Genomic DNA, 27,987 nt, shown 5'->3' on the forward strand with positions numbered 1-27,987 from the left:
TCACCCCCTCACCTCCTTTATATAGAACTCCTACTGATGGAGGGGTAAACCACTAATCCCCAATAGTGTGCCACATGTATGCATCTCCATTAACCAATATACATTATACAAATTGTATCCCTGTGCACTTCACACTACTATACTATTTCAGATCAAATTTAAAAGAGTAAAGTCTTCAAAATGCTAAATTTTATTCCTTTAACAAAATTTTATAAAATTGCTAACTACAAAGGCCGACAATGGAACTCTATTTCAACCATAGTTCCCAGACTCTGACCCATCAAGGCCAACTCAACTCGTGACTCAGGCTACAACTCGGCAAAATGAAAAAACCCTTGCAATTTATAAATTTTTAACAATCTAAAAACTGTTTCAAGCACACCCTTTATTGAATATAACTTAACGACACTATAAAATCATCAAAAAGAAGCTGATTTGCCATCACACACATAAATGTTAAATCCATTATATACATTAAATGTAAATTGTAGCTAAGTCCGTCAGGAATACGGAATTGAAACAAAAGGGATTTTGGATGAAATGAGTTAGAAACTTAAAACCTTTAGACAATCCTTGTTCTAACTTTAGTTTGACCTTAGAAAGCAAGGATACGTTATGGGAGGTTAGAGTGCTGAAGGCATGATGAATCTTGAAATTTGGCTGAGTCTGGAATTTTTTGGAAAACCCCAAAATCTAGATTTTGCATCCTAACTCCTAGGTTTTGCATCCCAACTCCTATGAAGATCAAACATCCTAACAGTGAATTTTTTCTTATACTTAAATGTTATATTTGTATAAATCCTCTTGCGCCCTGAGCCAAGAATTGAATTGCAGAGTAAACTTGCAAGCGTATGCTCGGACCTGGCCACATTATGCATGCTCAGACTTGGCAAGTAGGGCAAGTTTTGCCCACTCGCCGAGTTAGGCGAGTCATGGGTCAAAACCCGGCAAGCCAAGCATCTAAGTTGACAAAACTCGACAGAGTTGACTCTGCTCGCCAACCCGCCTGACTCGCAGCAAGCTTGGGAGCACTGATTTTTTCAACTGCTCTATCATTATTGTCAAACCTTTTATTGGCCATTGATTCAACAAAATGCAAATACAGTGACAAAAAAGCATGGGAAACACTCTATTAAGTTCTCCTACTAAAGAATTCATGTGTTTAGTCATTTATTAGAGTAGCTAACATTTGAGCTGAGAAATACATTGTCTCTGGATATTTCTTTTGGCATAATCAAATTACTGGTCGTTTTTTACACTGATTCTTCAGAAATATAAAGACATAATTTTTACAAAACAGTTCAGACTATCATTATCAACTCATGAACTGTCACTTGGTGGGACTGAATTTTGTAAAAACATAGAACTAAATTTTTTAATTTTTACAATTATAATTGATTCCATATAATGCTGCTACAGTATGAACAAGACATATACAGACTGGCTTGGATAATTCTTTTGGCATAATCAAATCATTGGTTGTTCTGTGCAGACAGGATTTTTTACAGAATTGTTTATAGTATCATTATCCACGGAAGACCTGTCACTTGGTGGAGCTGATTTTTGTAAAAACATAGGACTAATTTTTTTAGATTTTACAATTTAGAAGATTCCATAGATTGCCCCTACAGTAAGAACAAAATATTTTCTCACACCAAGAAATATAGCATATTTCTTATTTGACATTCCAGCTTCCATTGGGTTACTAACTTACTACAAAACAAAATGCATATTCTGTACCATTAAAAAAAGAATCTTGATGATCCTTTTACATAGGATGTGGCAACACTTTTATTGTGAAGAATAAACAACCAAATTGACATATCTATAACATAGAAATTTATAGCACTATCTTGAAAAGCTATTATGTTGCTCATTGTTATGAGAAAACTTATGCAATGAGAAACAGCTACTATATAAAACCATAGTTATGTGATAATATAAAACCTCTTAGACTTCAATGATCGATCTTCTCAAATCAAGGCATTTCAGTTTAGCTATCATTTTCATGCATAACCTTGTTATTCAAAATCCATCCTAAAATACAATTGAAATGAGCTTAAATCACATGTTTGTTCTATACAGAAGGAATTTGGTAAAATATTGGAAGAATTAAAAAATGAGCAAGACACTCATTACATAGTTTACAAAGATAACATTATTAGAACATTCTAATAGAAAATAAATAAAAGAATATTAGTTTACAAAGATAACATTATTAGAACATTCTAATAGAAAATAAATAAAAGAATATTAGAAACATTCTAATATTTACAAGATACCCAATATTGACCATTAAAAGACAAATTTTGGAGAGTTTATTCTAATACCCTCCCTTAACGGTCAATCTATCAATTACACTAAGGAGCCCCCTGAACTTAACAGAAATATCTGGAAGGAATAACTTGGTGAGAATATCAGCAATCCAGTCCACTACAGGAACACACCGCAAATCCACTAGGATGAAGTGACAATGTATGTCAATATGCTTGGATCACTCATGGAAGCCTAGATTTTTGGCAATTTTAAGCACCCTTTGATTATTGCAGACGAGGGGTGACATGCCTTCCTGAAACATATGGATGTCAGAAAGCATTTTGAGAAGCAAAACTTCCTCACAACCTGCTTTGACGATTCCCTGATATTCAACTTTCGAGGAAAGAGATGTTGCCAATTGCTTCTTACTAGCCCAAGTGATAGCACTGGTGCCCAAACTGAAGACATACCAGGAAGTGGGATTTTTGAAATCAACGAGTCAAAAAACTTTGGTTGACCCATAGAAGATACAAAAGTCTAGTGTGCCATTAACATAGCTCAAGATGCATTTCATTGCATCCCAATGATCTGAAATAAGAGTTATAATGAAGCGAGACATGCAACTTACTACAAAACTGAGATCAGGTCTAGTGGCAGTGAGATAGATCAAACTGCATACTAGTTGTCTAAATATGGATTCATTCTCAACAAGAGAACGAAATTGGGTTGACAGCAATCAACCCTCAATGAGTTCATCATCATGAAGTTCACCAATCATCTTAGCCCACCATAAAAGTGCCAACACCAAAAGCAAGAGGTGCATCAAAATCAAAACAAAGATCAAATGAATCCTAATTTGCCGAATTTGCTCAATAAAGATCAAAAAAATAAAATAAAAGGATGATGTACACACAACACAAAAAGCATTGATTCTCACACAATAGGCAGAACGAAGGCACAAATTTCAACAGCTCGTTGATAGGCACTAAAATGGTGAAGGAGTACATTCACCTAAGAGACCAAGGAGTGTGGAGGACTTGCTTGAGGAGACGCGGCAAAGACTGAATTTAGTAGAAGAGACAAGGGAGGAGTTCCTAAACTTGTATACACCAAAGGTAGAGAATCCGGATGGAAGAGAAGGAACCTGCATGGCTCGAGGTGTCAAAGGAGCACGAGCATGGGGTGAACTCTTCATTCCCGATACACCAAACAAACGGATAAAAGTTGAGAATCGAACAACTTTGCTTGTAGAAGACCTCTTCAAACCACAAAGTAATGCAGTTATCTAGAGTAACGCAGTTGTCCGAAGTAGCACGGTTGTGCAGAGCAACATGGGTACGCAGAACAACGCAAGTACTCACAACAACGCGGGTGCACAGAACAGCATAGGTACACAACAAGTACAACAAATACAAAAGAAGTTAACAATGGCAAGGCCAAAGGAAAAACTCCCAAAATTTAATGGCGATGAGACGGTCAATCCAATTCAACATTGCAAAATGTGTGAAACGATATGACTGCAAATGGCATAACGGACCAAGATGACTGGATCCGTCAATTTCCAGCTACCCAATAGGGTGTAGCAATCGATTGGTTTTCAAACACCAACCCAAAGAAGCTAACTATATGACTAAACGTCAAGAAGGAATTTACAGCAAAGTTCCAACTACTCCGAAATGACAATGAGATCGTAGTGGAAATTTAAAAAACAAAACAGAGAAAGAATGAAATAGTCCGTGTATACGTGAGGAGACTAAAGGAGCTGGTAGGAAAGATGGAAAGCCCACCAACGGACAGGTTGAAGAAAAGATGGTTCGTCGAAGGGCTACGACCAACACTGAGGAGAAAGATGAAAATAGTAACCCCAGCATCATACATTGAGGCATATAACCGAGCGATGGACTTAGAAAGCGAACACAAAACCGGCAAAAAGAAGAAAGATAGATCGTCGGATTCAGAAGACTCATCCTCCAAAAGCAGCAATAAGGAATCAAGTAAAAAGTTCTGGGCATTACAAAAGGATATGCTACATATGATGAAAGAGTTTTAAAACATGAAAAAGAACCCTGGCCAAACTAGAGAAGAGGACCTATGGTGTACAGATTGCAAGGAGGAAGGCCACACAAAGGGCTCTTGCCCTAAGAACCAATTTTCTGATATCTACCAAATTACAAGACATTCCACCAAGGAATGCTTGTTCAATATTAAAACAAACGGACACCAACAAGTGCTACTAACGCAAGAAGTGTCCACCTCAAGAGCAGGAACATAATACAAACAATTATGTATCAACCTTAGGAAGGTATCGAAACAACAACCGACACGGACGAGACAGCAACAACAATAACAATAATGGAGCCATAGCCGGATACAGTACGATCCAACTGGACAGCCAATGATTCAATGTCTTACGTACAACCTCTGGGGCCACTTCGCCAGAGACTATACTACGAAGGGAACACCGCAACTGTTGTGCAAATGGTGTGGTCCTAGAGACTACGATGACTCAAAATGCCCTAAACCCGGGGTGAACCTATTGACTATAGAAAGATGTGAAAAAGAAACATTAGCAATCACTCGCGCACAAGCGAAGAAGGCAACATACCCAGATCTAGAAGAGGAAAAGAAAAGGATGCAGCAAGTGAAAGCAAAAATAGAAAAAAAGATGGAGGCCGAAAAAATGCAAGTGAAGGAAATTGTCGACACCTTAAGGAAGAACCAAGCAGAACAAAACATCATACGACAAGTAATGCAAGCTGAGGTTCCTATGAAATTGAACGACCTTCTTCTTGCAATGCCTCAATTACAAACACTCAATGACGAGAAGCCTATTAAATACGAAGAACCCACAATGAAGACAGTGAACTTAGGGGATGAGGCTAATCCAAAAAACATATTTGTGGGAGACGACTAGAATCTAGTTTTGAAAGCAGCAACATTTAAGATATTCATGGAGTATAAGGATGTTTTCGCGTGGACATACAAAGACCTAAAGGGGGTACAGCCAAAATTGTGTGTCCACCGCATCCCACTAATACAGTGAGCAGTACCTGTATGGAAGCGACCATACCACATGAAAAAACTATGTCGCACGGGTCAGATGAAATTAACCGAATGCTTGAGGCAGGCATTATTTTTCAAGTACAGACAAGTGAGTGGGTATTCCCAATTGTGATATCACTGGAAAAGGATACCACTCAAATAAGTATGTGTAGACTTTCTTTCGCTATCTGAACGTAGTAACAATTAAGGATCCATTCCCGATACAATTTACTGACAGTATTTTGGAGGCAGTTGTGGGGCATGAAATATATTCATTCATGGATGGATTTTCCAATTACAAACAGCTATCCATCATAGAGGAAGATAAGCTCAAAACAACCTTCGTGGTAGAAGATGGAGTGTACACCTACGACAAGATGTCATTTGGTCTATACAATGCCCCGACAACGTTCCAAAGAATCATCCTGCACATCTTTGACAAGATGTCAGTAGGACACTTCAAAGCGATCTTGGACGATTTGTCAGTTTTCAGTGCGGAGGGCAAGCATATGACCGCACTCAAGGAATGTATGGAAAGATGCAGACAAACATGACTAGCACTAAACCCTAAGAAGTGCACATTTATGGTACCTCATGGAAAATTGTTGGGACACATCGTGTGAAAGGCAAGATTAAAGACAAATCCGGACAAGGTCCGAATGATTCTGGAAATGCCACCCTCGACAAATGTGACTGAAGTAAAATCATTTCTAGGACACAAGGTATTATCGAAGGTTTATTAAAAACTTCGCCAAAATATCTTACCCTCTCGACAAGCTAACTTGCAAAGGAGAACCCTACAAATGGGAAGCAAAACAGGATGAAGCCTTACAGGGATTGAAAACACCACTAGCCACAACACCTATTTTGGCTTATCCAAATTGGGACAAGGAGTTCCATGTACATGTCAATGCATCAAACTACGCAATCGGAGCAATGTTGACACAAATAAGTGATCGCAGATTGGACCACCCGGTGTACTTCGCAAGTAGACTCCTATCGAAAGCAGAAAAGAATTATAGCACGACGGAGCGAGAGGCTCTCGGAATGGTGTACATCGTACAGAAGTTCAAATACTACTTATCGGCGACCCCATTCGTGTTCTACATAGACCATCAGGCATTACTATATCTCGTAAATAAACCCATCATTCAAGGATGGATCAATAGTTGGTTACTGCTCTTGCAGGAATTCACATTAAAAATTGTGGTACGGCCCAAGATCATCTATCCAAGATCAAGTCCGGAGAACCTCCTAAGGGAGTCAATAATGACTTTCCGAATGGTCGACTATTTCAAATCATCGTACTACCATCTTGGTATACGAGTATCGGGGAGTATCTTTCCACAGGGCAATTTCTAAGAGAAATGCCACCAAACCAGAGGAGGAAACTCATGCTAAGAAGTCGAATGCTCAAGTTCAAGAACGAGTTGCTATACAAGATGGGACCCAACCAGATTTTACGACAATGTGTTCTGGAAGAAGAAATACCGAAAGTCTTGAAAGAAGCACACGAAGGGCCTGCAAGAGGACATATGGGGCATGACACAACTGCGCGTAAGATACTTCTTGTAAGATTGTGGTGGCCAATCGTGCACGACGCCAGGGAGTGGGTCGTTGCAAGTGATACATGCCAGAGTGTCGGGAAGCCACTAAAGCGGGATTTTATGACCTGAACCCCTCACATGCATAGGAACTATTCGAATGGTGGGGGTTGGACTTTGTCAAGCCACTAAAGGTAAGCAAAGCCCAAAGATGCAGATATATTGTAGTAGCAACCGAGTACCTTACAAAGTGGGTAGAAGCACGAACCCTACCAGACAACTCTACACTGAGCACGACAAGATTTATCTACGAGAAGATCATTACAAGGTATGGAATCCCAATACAACTAACAAGCGACCGTGGGGGACATTTTGTCAATCATGTCATTCGATTACTCACCAAGAAATTCAAAATATAACATTCCCTATCAGGCTCGTACTACCCGAGAGCAAATGGACTGGCAAAATCGACAAATAAAATCTTGGTTGCAATAATTTATAAGTCTTGTACAGTTGAAGGTGAAGATTGGAAGGAAAAGTTACCATCGGCATTATGGGCATACCATACCTCTTACAAAGTTACCACGGGACACACTCTGTTCCAACTAATTATGGTCAGGAGGTCGTAGTACCAATAAGTTCATGGTACCAAGCTTAAGAATAGCCATCGAAAACAAGTTGGGAGATATGGGGTGTCTCAGGGAGATGTATAACCTGAATAAGCTAGATGAGCAAAGATTACAAGCACAATGGACCACCGAGGTTTCAAAGTGTAGGCACAACGTTTGGCACGACAAGCACTTGAAACTGAACAAGTTCCAACCAAGTCAATTAGTATTAAAATATAATGGACGTAATGAAATCAAACCGGGCAAATTCAAGGTGAAGTGGGTCGAGCCATACAAAATTCGTGAAGTAGGCAATATGGAAGCAATTAAATTATGGGTACTGGGCGAAAAGGAAGTGAATGATCCCATAAATGGTTTGAAGTTAAAAATCTACCATGAGCGGAGTGGAGTCTGGGGAGATAAGGAGACTCGGACGTACGATTCAAATGGAATATAAATATTTAATAAATAGTAAATAAATAAATGATAATAATAATATTAAAAGTAATAAACTATAGGCAATTATTGGCATAAGGATTTTGATATTGGCAAGCAATAGAATTATGATTTGGATGCAAAGATAGTAATACCATACCAAGCACCAAACAACCTATATATGAGACCATCCGTGCGACTCGGAAAAGACCATATGGCACATAGGGACACCAACTTACACCGTACGGCACACATGCCATACGAAGTTATGTAGAGGAGACCAGACATCAACCATACGGCTTCCAAAATGGCACCGTACGACTTCCAAAGTGACATCAAACAGACATGAGATAGGCACAAAGCAAGACAGTCACACCGTAAAAACACCTATAAGGTAGAAGAAATGGTATTCGAAGGCACCACATCACACAAGCACTATACCACACCTAATCAAAAGATATCGTACAGCAAAGACAAGAAAGGGCTCACCGTATGGTAGGAGAATGCAGAAGCACTAAGGCAAAGGAGAAATAGAAAGTGTTCGTCGTACAATGTGGACATTTCAAATCTGTAAGTACCGTACGATCCGCACAAAAACAATTCTAGATCACATGTACCCATACAAACTTGGCAGAAATGCACCTCGTTATTAATACTTGTGCATGGTTTTATGAAACCCTTCAAAACATGTGTCATACGAACTTAACAATTACAAGGAAGTGAGGTACGAACTGTACAGACAACAATGTAAGGACTGAGTAAGATAAAAATAATTTATGGGCACCTAATTTGCCAAGAGAAAACACCGTACATAGTGTAGTGATTGGGCAAGGAGGAATATAGAGCTACCATTACACAATACAGACTTGATGAAAATGAAGTAAGGAGTAAAGGAGGCGTACAAAAGAGTGCTAACCTAACTGGTTTTTGCACACAAAGGGACAAAAGAGAAGACCGTTATGCAGTCAACAGGGCAGGGAGCCTAGAAGAAAAAATTGGAAGATCTAGCTATGAATTGAAATGTGAAGACATTGCCCTTAGATGTCTATGTTGCAAGAGGTACAAGCACAAGCACAAGCACAAACAAAAAGAAGGGCAAATAGGAAGAACAGTCAGCGGCTACACCAGAGCACCTCACACCACGAAACATTTCTTTCGAAGGCTTGAGTGGAATTGATTGCAAGAAATGGTGGCATGATACTCCTATGGACCATCCGGTGAAGAATAGCATCAAAAAGGTGAAAGTAAAGTGGGCGATATTAATGCCAAATTTTTGCACTCGTGATTGCAAAGGTTTTTTGTGCACGATGATAGACCTACGATCAATTCTCCAAAACCAGTTTGTTTTCCTATCTCGGGCGTGACTTGGTAATCTCATTCAGGGCACCAGACTTCACGCAGGTATTTGGAATACTCGGCCATGCACAGGGAGGCAAGAAAATTAATAACAAGCGGAAGAAGTTAAGTCAAGAAGTGAAAGCACAACTAATAGATCTTGTATGTGGTGAAATATCGCAGGCAGAAATCAAGGCCCTAATGGACACTTTGAAGGGCAAGGAACTGAAGAAATCTAACATCTAGGAAGGACATTGTAGGATTAGTCTCAATGTCAACCAAGCAATAGGCTTCGTGATTATCATTGTAGCCATTTAGCATGAGTTTCTAGCTCTCAACATCTAACTTTATGCATCTATCATTAGGGATCCAAACAAAGGCATTGGAGCCAAAAACTTTGAAATGACTGATTTTGAGCTTATGGCTTGACAAAGTCTCTTCTAGAATTTGATCCTTAACAGCCACTACAAAAGAGCATTTGAGAAGATAGACGACAATGTGAGCAGCTTCAACCAAAATTCTCTTTGGAACATTCTTGTGTTCAAGTATAAATCGAGCCATTTTGGTGATCATGCAATTCCGACCCTCAACAACACTGTTTCACTAAGGGGTGTACAATGCTGTTAATTGGTGTTTTATGTCATGTTGCTCATAGAAATGGGAGAAGGCAGAGGAACAAAATTCTACCCACAGTCAATTCTAAGAATAATAACATGTTGACTAGACTCTTTTTCTACAAATCGACAACAAAATGTAAAAAATACTTGGACCCAGTAACAAAGGGAGTAGTCATAATTACACAAGCATCAGCATGGACTCATTGTAATACCTTAAAAGCTCTCCAGTATTCACCATCTCAAAAAAGGAGTACAATGTTGCTTCCCAGCCTGACATGCTCCACGAACTCCAAGATTGTAGGTCTGAATCTCCAACACTCCAACAATAAGAACTCCCAAAAAAGATGAGAAAGATAGTGCACATTCAAGTGCCTATACCCTTGATGCCAAAGTGTGCTAATAGAGGAGTGGTGGGCTACCATAGCAAACTCATGAGAATCTCCAGTGTCAACGAGTCTGAAAAGAAAATGATCCTCGACACCTACGACAACCGTAGACTAAGTTTCCCGATCAATAATACTACACTGATTGAACCCAAAGTCACATCTAGCCAAGGATAATGTCTCAGAATTTGGGTAATTGAGAGAAGGTCAGTTCCATTCCTGGAACATAATACATGTCAAAGAAAACAATTTCCCTCCACCAGATTATATCTGTATATTGCCTTTTCCAACAACAATTTACTCTTCTCCTTTGAAAATGAGTGAATCTAAGAATGTTTGGAAGTCTATGAATCAATCTTGGCAATGAGTGAAGTGGCAGGAGGCATCTGAATCAATGTACTAGGGAAAAGATTAACATGATCTGCAAGTCTTTTTAGCCATGAAGGCGTAAAGGAAGACTTACCCTGCTCAGTTTGCTTCAAGCTACGAACCAGATTGCTTAACATGAGCAGCTAAGCATTTACGACACTCCAACTTCATATGACCAAACCTATGGCAGTCATTGCATTGAATATTTTCCTTTTGCGGTCCTTTTGAAGACAAAGCAGAGAGATTTTGCTAAAAAGAAGAGAGAACTGATAATTCTTGTCTCCTTATGAACAAAGTTAGCTGAGAAAGCTTGGGTGTTAGAGGATGAGCTCGTAATACTGTCAAATTGTAGATTCCAATGATCTTGTTGTAGAAGGATTATCTGAAGATTGGAAAACAAAACATCAGATTGAGTGGAAGCAATATTGAGAGTTTCAACAAAGTGCTCATAGGAAGACAGAAGACTCTTCAAGGTGATCACTGCCATGCCTTCTTCAATTTTATGTCCAATGGCATCCAATTGATCTCAAATATCCTCGATTTATTGGGATGACCTATAGGGATACCTAGTCATCCATTATGGTCAAAAAGAACATGTTCTTCAAAAAGAATGCATGGCTCTCAGCCAATGTTTCACGCAAACCTTTCAAAACACTCCAAATTTCTACAATTGTTTACCAAATGAAACCTGCAGGAGTTGATCATCAATCACTGATAGTTTGATGAGCATAACAGCTCGTTAAGTTTGCTCATCAAATTTATCTTGCTCTCACCTACTTAAGACAATTAGTCTTGCCCAAAACAATTTGGTTAAGACATTTGTATTCTATAATCCTCATCATACGTTCTTCGAAGTATTGCAGTTTTTGTCATTGAATTTATGACTAACCTCAAGCAGAATATTCGTCAGAGATGCCATTATAAAAGATTGAGATGAAAGGTGGTAAACCAAATGGTGACATGAATCATGAATGTCAAAGCAAAATATGTACAACACACACAAGTCACATTGTGAATAAGACCCATGGAGAAAAACAAGCACAGATCTTGAGATTCCACCACAAAAATTTCAGACAAGCAAAATTCATGCAAGACCAAAAAATTTGGTAAGAGACCCAAAAAAGCTTCTGAAAAATCTACCAATAATCTCCAACCTGAGTTAGAATCCAACAAGAAAATTTGATAATTTTGAAAAAAACCTGCTGGTTGGCTAAGGGTTGTCCAGATGAAAAAAAAATGGTGAACAAAATAAAGTCTAGGTCACAGAAGAAAGACAAGAGGTTTGCAGAAACCCTAGGCAGCATAGAGGAGCTTTCATTTTGTACAAAAACAACCAGACTAGTCAAAAATGGTCAAAGAATCCCATGAAGTAGAGACTGATTGGCAAACAAAGAGGGCCCGAAATTAGTTGCAAAGACCACAAAGGAGGTCGTCAATGGATAACAAAGGCAGCAGGCGGAGAGAGCTTTCCACTAAAGCTCATGTTCTTGTAAAATATGGGTTGTTGTGAGCATAGGTTACATATCGGCAACAGTCAGGAGACAAAAATGTAGCCCAATGAAAGACACGTGTTGTTTTGCGAACTAGACCAAACAAAGCAACCAAAAATTGCACAAAAAATGGTGTTTGAAGCAAAAACAATCAAGGGTTTAGGTCATTTTTAGCTTGAAAAATAAAACTCCAAATAGCTCCAAAGACTCAAAGAAAACAATCCAAGAGAAATTTGGAGAGGAACCCTAATCATGAGGAGATGCTTCACGATTTGCAGATTTGGCAAAAGAAAATCTAAAATGTTAGATAAATTAAAGAATTAGCATGACGCTCATTATATAGTTTACAAAGATCATGTTATTAGAAACACTCCAAAACTGAAAAAATAAAAGAATATTCAAAACATTCTAATATTCACAAGATACACAATATTGACTTTTAAAAGACAAAAATATAAGATACTTATTATTCTAATATGCTCCACAACAGATACTCCAACAAATTGGAATGTGTAAATGCTTATGGATATCACTTCCAAGATTTCAATTGGGCATTCAAGATTAGTTACTTCTACCTCTTTACCCAGATAAAACATTAGGTACATTGAATTTACTAGTTTATTAAAGTTTTATGAAAGGATAAAATGTAACAAAGGTGTTCCCCTACACTCAAATTTCAATTTGGGAGATCTTTGGAAATATTTCAATCATGACCAAGAAGAGGCCTCTAGAAAATCATTCAACAAAACATTCTTGACTCTGAATTGTAAAGTCTAGATCATTCACCATATGGCATCATGGAAAAACATTTGCTGCTGAGGTGCTGACACTACATTAAATCAAGATATAAAACATTTCAATATTAAATGTTTCACAAATACCATGTATGCAAACAAAATAAATAAATGCAAGTCCATGTTAAGAAAAGCTAGAACCTTTTTGCTTATTCTAACAGTTATTTGACTTCCATCTGAAGAGGGACTCAGTTGAAGCCGTAAAGTATACACATCTCTCATCATATCATTTTGAGAAGAAGAAGCTAATAAGCTCCCATTGTTTGCAGATGTCTGTTCACTATACCTGCAACAAAACAAAAGAGTAAACCTCAACAAATAATGGAACTCTTCCAAACTCCATAAGACACTTTTGTGCAATTTAACCATTCATGAGAATGGTCAACTAATCTGCATAGGAAAAAGTAATTGAGGTAAATAATCTTAGTTTATATGTAAGTTACTTCTAAACTAGACATATTTGAAGACCATGCTGCAGGATTCAATTAATTTACAACTTAAATTTTCATTTCTTAACAGATCTACCAGGACAGTCTCCTAATGTGAATGTTGAAACAAAAGGTAAGGGGAGAAACAAAACACAACCTTATAATATATGATAAAGACCATAGACACCAGATTCATACATATGATGAACTTAATACACAAAAGATTCATACATATGATAAAGATAAATTATTAAAGTTATGTTTATGACTGAAACAGAAATGAGCTCTATTATGTTGAATATTGTAGCTGCAATAGAGATCTTTATCTCTGGAAATATGGACGTTTTTACCAATATTGTCAACTTCAGCTGAAAAGGACACTGATGTTTAAATTTTAATATTAAATGTAATGACATGTGTCATTCGACGTGCGTTGAGGCTTGGAAAATTCAAAGAGCTGTAATTGTAATTGTAATAAAGAATCATGTTTTGGGAAATTGGAGAGACCTTCGGTTGGAATATAAAGAGTCTCTCCTTCTGTTATATATATCGCATAAAGCGATAGGCATTGTACATTGGAACTTATATGATCAATAAAATTATATTTTCTATTGTGTGGCTGGGTTTTTCCCTTCATTCTAGAAGGGTTTTCCCAAGGTATTTCTGGTGTTCATTGTTTCAGTTTTGGCTCTTTCTTATTGTTGTTTGTCATCATTGATTTCTGGGCTAAAAATTTAACATCGCATCAGAGACACACTTTGATAACAGCAATCGAAGGAATCTATGTATTGGTTATTCTCCCTCTGGTTGTGTGACATTCTGTTGCATGCATAAATTGTGATAAGGATTTAATCACTATTGAGTATCTTGTTTATCAGTTTGTGATTGGTGATTTTGAATGCATTTTGTTCTATATGTTAGGTTTTTTAAATCTGATACTGGGCGTTTCCAGATTTAAAATTTGATATCTGCATTAATTTATATCTCATTGTATATTTTTGCCTTTCTTGAGCATCAGTTTTTTGATATTGGGATTGTGCTTCTTCTTTTTTTTAAATGATTGTTGAAATTTCTTCCAAGTATTCAATATCCAGGATCATGTGATTTGCTGGGATAGAGAATCTGGAAATGCTTTATTGTCTTGCATCATGTCTGCAAGAGCATTACTGTTTTCCATCATTCGTGACTTTGTGGCGCATTAATTTATATCTCATTGTATATTTTTGCCTTTCTTGAGCATTGGTTTTTCGATATTTGGGATTGTGCCCTTTTTTTGTTTTTTGGTTTTTTAATGATTGTTGAAATTTCTTCCAAGTATTCAATATCCAGGATCATGTGATTTGCTGGTATAGAGAATCTGGAAATGCTTTATTGCCTTGCATCATGTCTGCAAGAGCATACCTGTTTTCTATCATTCGTGACTTTGTGGCACACATGGGTTGTGGGCTCTGTGTTATGCCTCGAATTAATGAGGGATGCTGCAGATGAGATTGGATCATTCAACCTCTGCAAGAACTCTCTCTAGATCACCACACTCTGCCAGATTGGAGATATTTGCATAGCTGGTGATGTGAGTAGGAATAAGGATGTTACGAAAGCTCTGCAAAGATCGGACTGTGTTTTACAACTTGACTCCTATGGCATGTCAGGTAACGTATCGCTTCAAGAAAGTTGAATTGATCAGGTAAATGTTATCGAAACTTATATTACATTATATACGGTGGATATATTCATGGTTTGCATTTAGTCTTATTTCAGGATTTACCATTTTCAAGTGTATTGCATCAGATCTCTTTTAATTTGAGATCATCGTTTTTCATTAATCTTTTTTATTTAAGTTGTATCTTACCTTGCAAGCGTCAAGTGAGAACCAAGCTTCAATTTTGTTTGAATATTTTGCACGGCTTGGTTATTCAGGAGTATTGGATTTGTGTCTTCGGTGATTGTTCCTTCTTGACATTTCTTCTTTAATGCTCGTGAGGTAGCATGTTCTCGAGTATTTTTTTATTTGTTCCTCTATGATGCTGCTGCTCTCAGTTGTCTCTTTCCTTGATCCTGTTGTTTTATTGAGCACTAGTATCACATATCGTTTGAGTCTTTGTATTTCTTTTTTTTTATTGTGAGGCTTCGTATGGTTCATAGGATCTCATTCCTACTATTTTTGTGGTGCTAACCTGTTGCTTTAGAAGCCTTATGCTCCATTTAATTTTCGAGCTTTTAAGTAGAGTTTATCGTTTCAATTTTTTTTGTGCTTTTTCCATCGGAGTTTCTTCCCCTTCTTGTATCCGTGTCATTTTAATGTTGTTGTGTGCCGGGTTGGAATTGTCTTTGTGATTATATTCTTGTCATTGAACTTATTTGGCTGGATTCTAGTCATCTTACCCTTCTTATGTGGCATCATGATGCTGCCGGTGAATACTTTTAAGTCACCTTTATTTATTTTTTCTTGCTCTTTTGGTCTTGACATCGCTTCACTTCCCCTTGTCAGACATTGAGCATCAAATTTTCAGAGTTCATAATGATCTCAATCGATAGACATTTATCTTGAGTTTCAAGAGTTAGGAAAACCTTCAATGGCAGGGGCAGGAGTAGGGCCAGGAACAGGTGGAGATGGCAAGAATAACAGATACCCAGGGCATAATGTTGTGTAGAGGAAATCACAAACTTTGATCAGAACACGAGTTTTATTCCGTTCGGGATTCAGGTCATTAGCATGGATCGGTTTTGTTGGAAATGGGTCATGCACGATAAGACCAGCTCTGCTACAGATATAAGACTCAGAGGGAGATTATGATTTTAGAGGGAGGTTTCTTTAGCTATATTCTTATGATAACCAAAGTTATTTTTTTGTTAAGAGGATATTTCAATCATTGAATGCATGTTATTAATAAGGTTCCTTATTTGTGACAAGCTATTGGTATTGTAGAATTTTAGACTCTAGTTAGAAAAGAGTTTCAGATGTGATTGCATTCTTCAACTACAAAGTGGGACTTTGTTGTGAAATAGTATTGTGTGAGGTTGCAGAGATAAGTGTTGCATGGAATTGAAGAGATAAGTATTATTGTGATGTTAAAATTATATTGATGCTATGAGATTTACAGGCATTATTCTGAATCTCTATGTTTATGTGTGTTTATTGAGATTAGACACAAAGAGATGATTATTTATGGTTATATTGCTTGAAAGAGATTTTTTTAGCATTGATAGTTGATTTTCATAATCTCTCTTAGTTGCAGGATGCAACAACATAAGGATTATAGCTCCAAAGGGAGATGTTGAGAGCTTAAGAGGGAGATTTTAGCTTCAAAGGGAGGCTTCATAATTAAGAGGGAGTGCTTATGGAATCCCCTTCGTTCTCATTTATGATTGTGATGCTTGTGGTATTTGTAAAATTTGAGACTTAAATGGAACTAACTCTTGCTTTTATTACACCTATTTCTATTCTTATGAGATTGTGAGATCAGCTATGATAACTCTTTCACTATGCAATAGTGAACATCATGTTGAGAGAATCTTTGATGTCATCGGGTTGAGAGATTCCGTGATGGGAAATGGATGTCATGTTGAGAGATTCCATGACAGTTCACATTGAGAGAGTCTGTGATTAAAGGCTTCGCTGTGAGTCTTACAAATCTGTCATGTTGAGTGATTCCATGATTATTAACAATGAGTAAATTGTTCTCTTAGTGTCATGTTGAGAGATTCCATGAAAACTTTTCATGTTGAGTGATTCCATGGATTTTATAGGATCTATGTGATGAGATTTTATCATTCACATTTTGGTTGCAGTCTTGCTTAATTGTTTAGCTAAAGATCTCTCTCTAGCTAAGAGGGAGTGTTGAAGATTGTAACTGCAATAGAGATCTTTATCTCTCAAAATATGGACATTTCTACCGTTATTGTCACCTTCAGCTGAAAAGGACAAAGATGTTTAAATTAAAATATTAAATGTAATGACATGTGTCATTCGACGTGCGTTGAGGCTTGGAAATTCGAAGAGTTGTAATTGTAATTGTAATAAAAAATCACGTTTTGGGAAATTGGAGAGACCTTCGGTTGCAATATGAATAGTCTCTCCTTATATATATCGCAGCAATGGTGAGTGTAAAGCCTCACTCTATTATAGAAGAAATGGGTTGATTCCATGGGGGTGTTGGTCTATACTAAAGCCAAAAGTAGTATGAAGGATAACTTACGAACCAAGTACTAAATGATCAAAACTAGCTAACCTGCATGTTATGTTTAACATGCAAATAAAAATATATATAACACATGCATAAGCACCATTACATATTCAATCAAAACACAGGATAGTGGTAAAAGTTGATCTACTCATCGCAGACAAGATAAGATACATGTTTGCCCAACGCTGGACTAATAACCGAAGTTATGTATTCCCAGATCCAAAGATGGATCAAGAAGCATGATTTGTTTAAATTCCCCAACCAAATCTTGATCTGCAGCTTCTGGTATCATGAAGTCTCCAAGCATTGGAGAGACCGATTGTTCTCACCGGTTCCACAAGGTCCTTCAGTGTCTCAACCTAGTTTTGTGGCATTTGCAGGACATGAAGATGTGATGTGGACTGATACACTGTGAACGGTGAATAGAATTTGCAAGGAGCAGCAAATCCAGCTTGAAAATGCTCTGATCAAGAGTTGTGTTTGTCTATCACTCCATTGGAGCCATGTTCACATTCTGATTGTTTTTAACTTGCTATTACCAAGCTCAATAGGATGTATAGTGTATACAGAATATTCCACATTGGAGTTTCTTCATATGCTTTGATCAAGGAAAAATAATTTCATTATGGGTTTTCTTGTATAGAAGCATGTATAAGCTCATTTTCTTTCCTATTCTTCATAATAATTGCCATGAAATCAATGATCTTTGGAATGTAAAAGTACCTTCAGCATTTTTTATTTAAGTAATGATAGTGCTTGTTCTACATATAGGTGTACTAAATTTATGAATACATTTACGCATTCTATTTCCATACAGAGGATGAATGTCGTAAATTTATAATAGCAAAGACTTAACAATCTTTATTGTTTCACAGAATCAAATATGTCTAATACCTCAAAAACAAATTCCCAAAAAAAAAAGATTCAATCTAATTCAATAAAGACACTAAAAAAAAATTCAAAGCATATACTAACCATTGATGGATCCGCCTCCAGACATCCTCTGGAAGCAAAACATAGCAACGACCATCTAGTACCATTTCCTGGAGTTCAGGTGCAGGTGACAATTCCTCGGGAATTAGATCAAACGACAAATCTGAATCGTCAATGCTTATGAAGTTGTTTGGCATGCTTGAAGTTTCCTCATAGAGCTTCAAACGGAATAGAGTAGAATCTTTGCTTGGGGCAGTTCTCTTGTCTTCACAGACTGATTCTTCCCAGTCTCTCCACCATCTAGAAGCCAAAAAAAAAAAAGGCAAAACCACATTCACAGATGCAGATAATATATATCAGAAAAGTTTCTATTTTGAAAAGTATCCATTTTAAAATACTAAAATCTAATGTCAGGCCAGTTTAAAACAGGTTATATATCATTTATACATTAAAAAGATGAAAAATCCATGTATCTTTTCTTGACTAAGCATGGCTAGGCAATTCCAAAAGCAAAATGAAAACATTCAAAGGCTGCACTTTGGTAGATATGTTACAAAGAAAAATCTATCTCAATTCTTCAGATGCATCTATCTGCAATCATAAACCCATAGTTCACTGACATTAATTTGTTTGGGACCTCTGGACGAATAAAATAGAACTAACTGATTAAGGTTTTCAACTAGGATGACTCAAATAAAATCCATAATTAATCTACGAAGTATATTTAATTCTATGTACTTTTCCCATTGAAGCAAAATTATATATGAATCTATATAAACATAAAGGGAGCTGCCCACCCTGCCCCAACCACACACACATATATATGACAAGTATTATGTTCATTATCTCCAGATAAATAACAACCTAACCATGTTTTATGCAACTCTAGTCCTTGGAATATTTTATAAATAGACTACAAACAGGAGATACTAGATTAGAACAGGCATTCATCATGTAAGGTGTTGTCAATGGGATATTGCACTGGGCATATGTCAAACATTAGGTACAAAATGTTTCAACACATTGGAAAAATGATTAGAAAAAAATTATTCTATGTTTCATGGTATTTCCAGGACAGTGATTGCAAAAAACATGGAAACACATTTCCACAACAGCAGGCATTGTGTGGTCTCTCTGGGAGGGACGGTAACTACTAGGGAAAATTTTGAAATATCACAGCCACAATAGAGCCATATCATGTAACTTCCAATTTAAGGAAGGATTGCTGGTGCACAAATCAATCAAGAGTTGAGACTTTGTTTGTCTGGGCCAAGGATCACCATGGTATTCACGGAGACCCATAAGACCCAAGTGATCTTCCTAGCTTCCCAAGGATGTCTCCCATTTCTATGTACTGCCTGATTTACAGGAGCAGCAGATGTCCGTTTCCTTCTAATTTCAGTTTACTGATTGATATTTAGCAAAGTTGTCAAAAGACCAGTATTGGCACTGGTACAGGAGACTATTACAGATTGGTACTGGTACAGGAGACTAGTTCAGGTACTGGTACATTTATTTTTGAAAATATGAAAGAGGGGCATCTATAGGAGACGGGGTAATAAGAGACACTAATTTTATAAATATAATTTAATAGTCTAAAGAAAATATCATGAGATCGGATTTTTTATGCAGAAAATCCTATGGCAAGGGTATGCCCAAATGATATATAGACAATGAAAACCGTGCAGGAGAAAAAGGAAGTATCAAACACCCAATAACAATCAAGATCTAGCCCATCAATGGGTTTTACGGAGCTAAAAGTAAATAGAGAAGTGAGTTAGGATCCTCTAGAGGAAGAATGGATTAAGGTTAATTTTGATGGGGCATCAAAGGGAAACCCGAGTCCCTCTGGTGCAGGTGTTGTGGCAAGGGATTCAAGTAGTAATATTATTGCAATTGTAACCAAAAAACATATGACAGAAGTGCAAGCAGCATTTAAAGGTATGTATATGGTAAAAATGCTTGGTTTCAAAAAGATCTGTCCGTAAGGGAATTCATTGATTATTTTAAATGCTCTTAAACAAAAGAATGCCTTGGCATGGAATGTTGATAAATACATCTTATCAACAAGTAAAATGTTAAGCTCATTTTAGGACTTCAAAATCACACATGTATACCGATCTGATAATGGGGTGTCGGATATTTTATCTAAACAGGCAGTATCTTTTAATGAAGAAAAACATTGTACCCATGGGTATGAGATGATAATTTTGAGAGGGAAGCAATCCTGTAAAGTACACCCTAGATACAAGTGAATCATCATTTGTTTGCAAGGCAGAAATCACTATATCCTGTGTTCCATGGAAACGCATCCCCTGGACGTTTTGAACCACTCCCATCTCAAGTACAGTGTGGGGACGCAGCGAGAGAAGAAGCATTTGGTCAAGGAGTGAACAACAGTTGAAAGGGAAGGTTAGGGCATCAAATCTACTTGATTTAGACTCGTAGACCTACCATCTACCGATAATGGACAGTAATGTATAATTACAGACTTCTATGTTTACTGCTTAAAAGTTTAGTTACAGTACTTACATTTGAATATTTTATGTCATTTCATTGTTGAAATTTGGAGCCTTTGGGCATTTTTGCTATATGTATGCTATATATTTGACAGAGAAAGCATTCAAAATTTGTTAATTTGCTTATTGATTCATATGTGAAATCCAAATTCAAGTCTAATGTATGTATTAAGCTTCTAAAATGTCTATGATGAATGCTCTATTAATATTACGATATGCATATTGGACATTCTCTCTATAAATTTCTCTACTTTTTTTTCTGTCCCCTGAAATTTCGCCCTAAACAGTACACATACTGGAAACATGTCCCTGTCCCTGAAACTTGTGGAACCTAGGATGTGACATATGCTAAAGAATGCATTTATTTTGGTATATGTACTCCCAAGTTTCCCGTCTTAAAAGAAACGATGGAGGGCACAATATTTCCAGAGTGTTATGCAAGTTGAGAAGTGTGTGTTATAAGAAAGAGAGTAAAATAAAAGCGAATTTCACTGTCTTAAGAGCAAAGCAACCACTGGCTTTCATAGAGGAAATCAATGAGAAGAAACTGAAATTTGTCTGTAAAATTCAAGACTGTTTTTACAGATTGTGGATTTAATCCTGGGAGAGAATTTATGAAAACAGATATCAGGTTAATGCCAATATTCTGGCAATGTTTCTTGCCTGGGGCTTTGAATTGGGCTCCAAGACAGAGGTAAAATGGGTGGTGCAAGAGTGGAAGGATTGAATGCTTTAATGGAGTTTGTTATCCTAGGGAAAGGAATTCAAGACAACGTGGGTTTCTGGCAGGTAGTGGAGCCAAGGGAGGATGGACTGAATTACTTCATTATTTGGAGTGCAAAGGGCTTGAGAGAGGACATCAGATCAGAAACGGAGGTTGGGGAGTGCTTGTTGACGTACTTGCAAGAATGAGAAGCTATGGTGTGGTTGTGGCAGAAGGAAAGAAACACAAAGGAACATAGGCACTGTCCTTCAGGCTCCTGAACTTTTGGATCAATGAACCAGTGAAGGCACAGGTAGCTGATGCGAAGGGCAAGGCCCAAGCCTTTCAGGACCAGACACCCTTTTCTTTAGAACTTACTGAAAGATGGTTTAGTTACAGCAGTAATGCATGTAAGTTTAAAACCTCCAACTGCCATATATAATGGCATTTTGATATTTTGTACCTGGAATGATTTGGGCTGTTAAATGCCCAATTTTGGGATAATTTGGGGATAGTGGTCTTGCAGGAAGGGGATGGGCTGGGACATTTTGGCATGCCAGGGAAAGGTAAATTTTGTAATGGCTGGGTGTAGGGCTGACAGTGCTGTTACAATGCAGGAAGGCTGGTTTATATGACAAAATTTATGTAAAATCATTTTACTGTAGATTAATAAAACCAATGGTTTCACTGATTGAAACAAAATAACAATCAAGATCTATAGGAAAAAGTAGCACTGATTTAATCTAGAACAACAACATCCATCAAAAGCAAAGGAAACTTCATACAAATCAATCAAACTCGACAAGGCCTACAAGGCTGAAAGCAAGGTCCCAAACCAACACTGCAAATCCATTTGCTATTCTGTGTAATTAAATATATGAGAATGTGAACATAGAATATATATGAGAACATGAATATAAGCACACTCACAAGAATGAAGAAAGAAAATGTATTATCAAAGGGATATTCTTGATTCTCAAGGATCTAGTAGAATTCACCCACACCTGCATAAAGGAATGGAAAGAACAGTAGCAAGAATATAGAAAATATGCATATCTTTTGAATTTTACATCGAACTGCAAATAGCAAAATGGCAAAGACTTGTGGTCCCGTTGGCTTGTGTTGGCTCCTAGCCAGCATTGGCTCTGGTTTTCATTTCTGCACTGTGTTTATTGTCCAGCTTTCTGGTGGGATTAATTTTCAGTGTTTAGGTTTTTTGGTTTATTTGTGTGGGAAATAGCACCTTTTGCATAGGCAGCAGGAATCTTCAGGAGACCCAATTCATGATCTCCTGTGATTGAAGACCAAGGCATATGGTGCCAGGGGTGCATCCAGGGGATTGCAGACATGTCTCCATGCAACAGTGATATTTCACCTACATTAGCCCTTTCATATTTATTCTTCATTATCGTATTTGAAAGAAACTGTTCAATTTTATGATATTTCAGCATTTTTCAGATTTTACATTTTTTTTTAAGATTTCTGCTTTCATTTTTGACAGGTTCCAAAGTTTACAGCTTCGGTTTCATATTTTTCAATAGTTTCGGTCTTCAAATCTTTCCAAGGTTTTCTCAAGTTAAAGTGGATATAACCAGGTTTGTAACAAAGGTGCTAATGCACTTTCTGAACTTAACAAATGATCTAGCAATGGATTCAATTGTACACACCCATCCTAGTAATAATTCATAAAGGAAGCGACAAGAAGCCCCTTCGGTAGGAAAGACACAACATGAAAGAAATTAGATAAGACATACATTTATTGATGGACAGTGACCAAAGACATCTTATATCTTGTAGTTATGTACATCATTTTAAGTATCCTAAAGTACAGTTGACTCAGTTCATTGGCCACATTCACAAGAAGAAAATTACAAAACCTGAAGGGGGTTTCAATTCATTGGAGCCTCTGACATTCACATGGTGTAATGATCAAATTGTAGCATTGTTCTTGCCAGCAAGATTCAAATTCCACTAGGGTGTAACTGTTGAATGCTTGTATTGGGGGTGAGGTCCCTTGTTTGGGACCTCGCCAGTTCACAGGTCCAGATCAAAAGAGTTTACAACCTTTAAAAAAAACATTGAAACCTCACTGACAGCATGGACATTATTAAAATATGTGGTGATTTTGTGAGCTCAGTTCTAGGAAAGTTTACCTGTTATCGGCTTTATCCAGTCAACACACATACAAGTCCATATAAACCAACTTAACAAATTATTTAAAGTGCGTACATCAGTTTTAATAATAATCATCACATTTATCATTTGCGTGTGCCCTTCTGTACTGTTTGTCTACCTTCATCTGTACACTCATTATGTCAGCATTGAGGCCAAGATCAGCCACTTCTTGCATTGCTTTTCTGCATTTTTTGCATATACCATATGTGCCTCTCACTCAAGAAGAGAGATCAAGGCCAATTTCTTGAGTTTTAAGTAAGGATTTTCATCCTTCTCATGACCTGTCTCTGCATATTCACCCTCCAGCAAGGTTCCTCTGTTGCTACTGAAACTGCCTCAATTCTAACTTCTGCTTGCTGTATTTCTTACTTTCTTGCTATTCATTGGCATTTTTTTTGGTTCACAGGAGGCCTTGTAATCCTGGAATGTGTGGCTGTCTCCGTCATGTTTTCAGCCCAGAATGTAGAATTTACTGTAGCTCGGTCATATCCAGTATAGCACAACAAATAACATGCTGTAATAGCAAACTCAACGATGCACTAAACGGAAAACACTAAAATAGCTGGGTCGCTGAAATATTATTGAATGTATCCAAAAGCTGAAATTTGCTATTGACAAGAGTTGGCCTAAACCTGATTTTCCCAGATAAATTCATAATTCATGATTAAACGTCAAGTTGAAGAATACACTATAAAATTACCTAGTTCCGTAAATTGAAATTGACAAATACAAATTCCAGTTATTCATACTGAACACAAATTAGTCACCATTGCTCGCTAACTGGTGAATAAGGGTAAATTAAAGGAAAACAGGTCATGGAAGATATTTCATAGTAAAGAAATATAGTTTGTACAAAGTTTTTTGGAATGTAGATAATTTCTAGAAAGTTTTTCGATGCAGGATTTGTAGATAGTTTGATAGATTGTGCAACCTTACTTCCCTCCAACCATAGCATTTAACAGTACGGTGCGCAAGAATTGCTCTTATGTTAATTTTTAAGAATCAGTTTTAATTCACTGTATGTACAAGATGGGCAATACGTCAAACACATATCAACATGATTCCCATTGGCATTAATCTTGTACCAAAAGATACAAAACTCTCTTCACTTAAAAAATGCGCTGCAAGTGGTTTAAAAAAGTAATAGCATAAACTGTACAATTACTGGAATTATTTTATCCTGATAAATAAGACATCCTTTCAAAAAAAAAAAAGATAAATTGGAGAGCGAATCTAAATAGATCTACTCTAATAATTTATCCATTTCCCGTTGACATCGATAATCACAGGACGAATCCAGCATGGCAACGATTAAGAGAGGCATAATTGAAGGCCCTTGTCAGACAATATTGATCACCAAAACAACATATGGGCCAGAAATAAGACTTATCAGATTACTCAATTTTCAGTCTAACTAATCTTAATCTGGTGTCTAGCAAATAACAACTGCCAAAACAAAATGTGAAAGAATTGAGACGTGGCTTCTGGTTTCTAGGTTATTTCACAGGGTACAAATTTTCGAAATAACGAAAGAAAACTACCGAATTCCGGTCAATGATTAAGAAGAGACCATTAGAAAGAACGAAATTGAGAAAACGAAAACGGGAGGGCGCACCTGTAATTAACAATGTAAACCCCAGCGGCCTCCTTCATGGCTCCACCTGCAAATTGTTCCTCCATTCCACTAGACCTTCCTAGGTAGCCGGCATCAAATATATAAGCAGATCTCGGCACCTGTCCAGTGAAATGAATTGTATAGCTTTTTGGCGTCCACACGAGCCGAGGAGGAGGAGAAGAACCGTCTATGAGAATGATAGGTAAGTTATATTTGTTGATTTGGAATGGACGGCTACCGTTGCTCGAAATGGACGGCCTAGATTTCTCCTCTGCAGTCCTCCCCGACAAAGCTTAATGATTTTCCAAGGGCCAACAATGGAGGCTGCTTTTTCCTGAAATAAGTAGTTGCTTCGTGATGTTTTGTTTCTCTTGCGGTAAGTTCCGCGCTGTTTTCGTTAATCTAACGGTTGGGAATGACCTCTTCGCGATCACGTGGCAATGAAAGTGATGTGTGGACATCTCATTTGTAGCGCAGGCTGTCACTGACTCTAATTTTATGTACGTGTGTCTATTGTTTTATTTTTTGCTATTTCTTTCAGTTTAAATTTTCTTATTATGATTTTGATGTTCGTCTATTTAACGGACATATAGATTTTAGTTTGTGTGATGATAAATATCTGAATAATTTAGTTTCTTCTGATTTTGATGAGGAAGTTTGGGGATTTAATTTTTAAATGTTTCTCTAGTTTTTACGTTGGGAGATAATTATAATGGCAGTGTGGTGATTTCATTACGCTTACATAAATTATTGAAAAGTTCACCAATTAATGTTTCCAAATAAAGTTATAAGAAAAAAAAAAATTAATGTTTCCAAATAAAATTATAAGAAAAAAAAAAATTTAGTAAATTAGATATGCATGTGTATGTATGTATTTATGTGTATTTTTAATTGAATTTTATGAATAATTGAAATACAATAATAATAATATATGATAGCTTATTTTATAGTTCATTTTGTATGTTTTGAATGTTTATTTGTGAATTGTTAGTGTATAAATTCAAGATGGTCATGATGTTTTGTTGGGTACAAGGAAGATGATTGTCATAATATCCCAATCACTTAATCTAGGGTTCATTACTAATGGTGTTCAACAATGAGAGGCTTACATCCCAACCCATGTTGTTTGGTGTGTCTCTGCCAAACAGTAACCTACATGTTTAGTCTAATGCGACAAGGAATTTGTTGATCAAATGCCACAAAAATTTCAAGAATGTGTTGTGTCATGGTTTATGGGTCGTAAACAAGGGCTTCAAGGGTTTCTCTGGTGAGTGAAACTCCTCAGGTTTTAGTAGTGTTGTTCAACAAGACTCGCCACTTACAGTTGGCCCCTCAAATATGATTCTTAAAATTTGTTTGGATGATTTTGCAAACGGTGAGAAAGGTCATCTATAGGATAATGCCCTAATTTGTCAATTAACAGAGATTTGGTTATTGTTATGTGATTTGTACTCTTAGGTTTCAAAGGAATGGAAAGAATATATGGAGGGAGAAATATGTACTACCCTTGTGCTAAGGGGTTCTTCATCCAAGAATTGTATTCTCATAAAGATAAGAAGTTGATGTTGGAAAACAAACCATGGATAGTTGCTTACTATAAAAGCTTGGCTTCCCTCTTTTGAATTGTGAATAGGATTGTCCCTAAAACCTATTTATGGGTGTGCTTGCATTATCTTTCCAAATAATTATGGGAACTAAATTGCTTGTGAGCCATTGGGAATGGGACAAGAAAGTATTATTGCAATTCAAAGGAATTGTCAATTATCAAAATTACATTTGTGCTTGAATATGGATTGAGATGGATTTATCCAATGGGCTTCTTGCACAATTTTTTGGTCGAGGTGGAAAACAAATTGAGGGAGGCAACCTGTAGATTATGGCAAAAACATATTTTATACTCTTGTTTTGAATGCTTGCTCACTAACTATTATTGTAAAGACTTAACTTACTCTAGTGGTTTGTTGGGTGCAAGGGAGATGGATGTATATGACTACAACTTGCTTGGTCAAGAGCATGCTATCAATGATGTTCAACAACAATAACAATTATTCACATGTGTTATTTGTTGCACATCCACCAAAAATTATGACATGCATCTTTCATCTATTGAGGCAAGACATTTATCATTTAGAGGCCAAAGAAACATCAAGGAGGTGTTGCAATAAAGCTTCTAGGTTGTCAATAATAGCTACGAGGGCTCCTCGACCATGAGCATATCTCCCAAAAATTTGGTAATTTTGATTGATATAACTACTTGCTTCTAGTGTAACCCTTATTATGATTCTCAAAGTTTATTAGATGATTTTGCTCGCAACGGGGAGGGTTTATTACATGATCATACCCTAACTTGCAGATTCTCAAAGATTTAGCCAAAATTGTGTGCCTTACATACTTGGGTTTCAAAGAAATAAAATATATATTGCCTCTATGCCAATGTGTTCTTCATCTAGAATTTGATTCTCAAGAAGATAAGGAGTTGGTGTTGGAAGGCAAGCCATAGATCTTTCAAGGATATTTTCTATTAATGAAATCCTAGTTCACCTCTTACAATATGTGA

General features: G+C 36.9%; 1 protein-coding gene across 2 annotated transcripts in view; it reads right to left on the bottom strand.

The window, feature by feature from the left end:
• LOC149552876 (ubiquitin carboxyl-terminal hydrolase 9-like) overlaps positions 1 to 25,746 on the bottom strand; it is a 91,258-nt gene extending 65,512 nt beyond the window's left edge. For both annotated transcript variants that reach the window (XM_089788415.1, XM_089788414.1), the window contains exons 1-3: positions 25,431 to 25,746; positions 18,461 to 18,718; positions 13,015 to 13,159 (exon numbers count right to left, since the gene is read on the bottom strand). In XM_089788415.1, the coding sequence (XP_089644541.1) occupies positions 13,015 to 13,159; positions 18,461 to 18,718; positions 25,431 to 25,495 (468 nt within the window). In that variant the 5' untranslated portion in view covers positions 25,496 to 25,746. The remainder of the gene's footprint in view (positions 1 to 13,014; positions 13,160 to 18,460; positions 18,719 to 25,430) is intronic.
• Between the last annotated feature and the right edge of the window lie 2,241 nt (positions 25,747 to 27,987).

This window comes from Cupressus sempervirens, chromosome 6 (genome assembly GCF_028749045.1).
Source record: "Cupressus sempervirens isolate cs-2001-9-10 chromosome 6, ASM2874904v1, whole genome shotgun sequence".
Classification (NCBI taxonomy): Eukaryota; Viridiplantae; Streptophyta; class Pinopsida; order Cupressales; family Cupressaceae; genus Cupressus; species Cupressus sempervirens.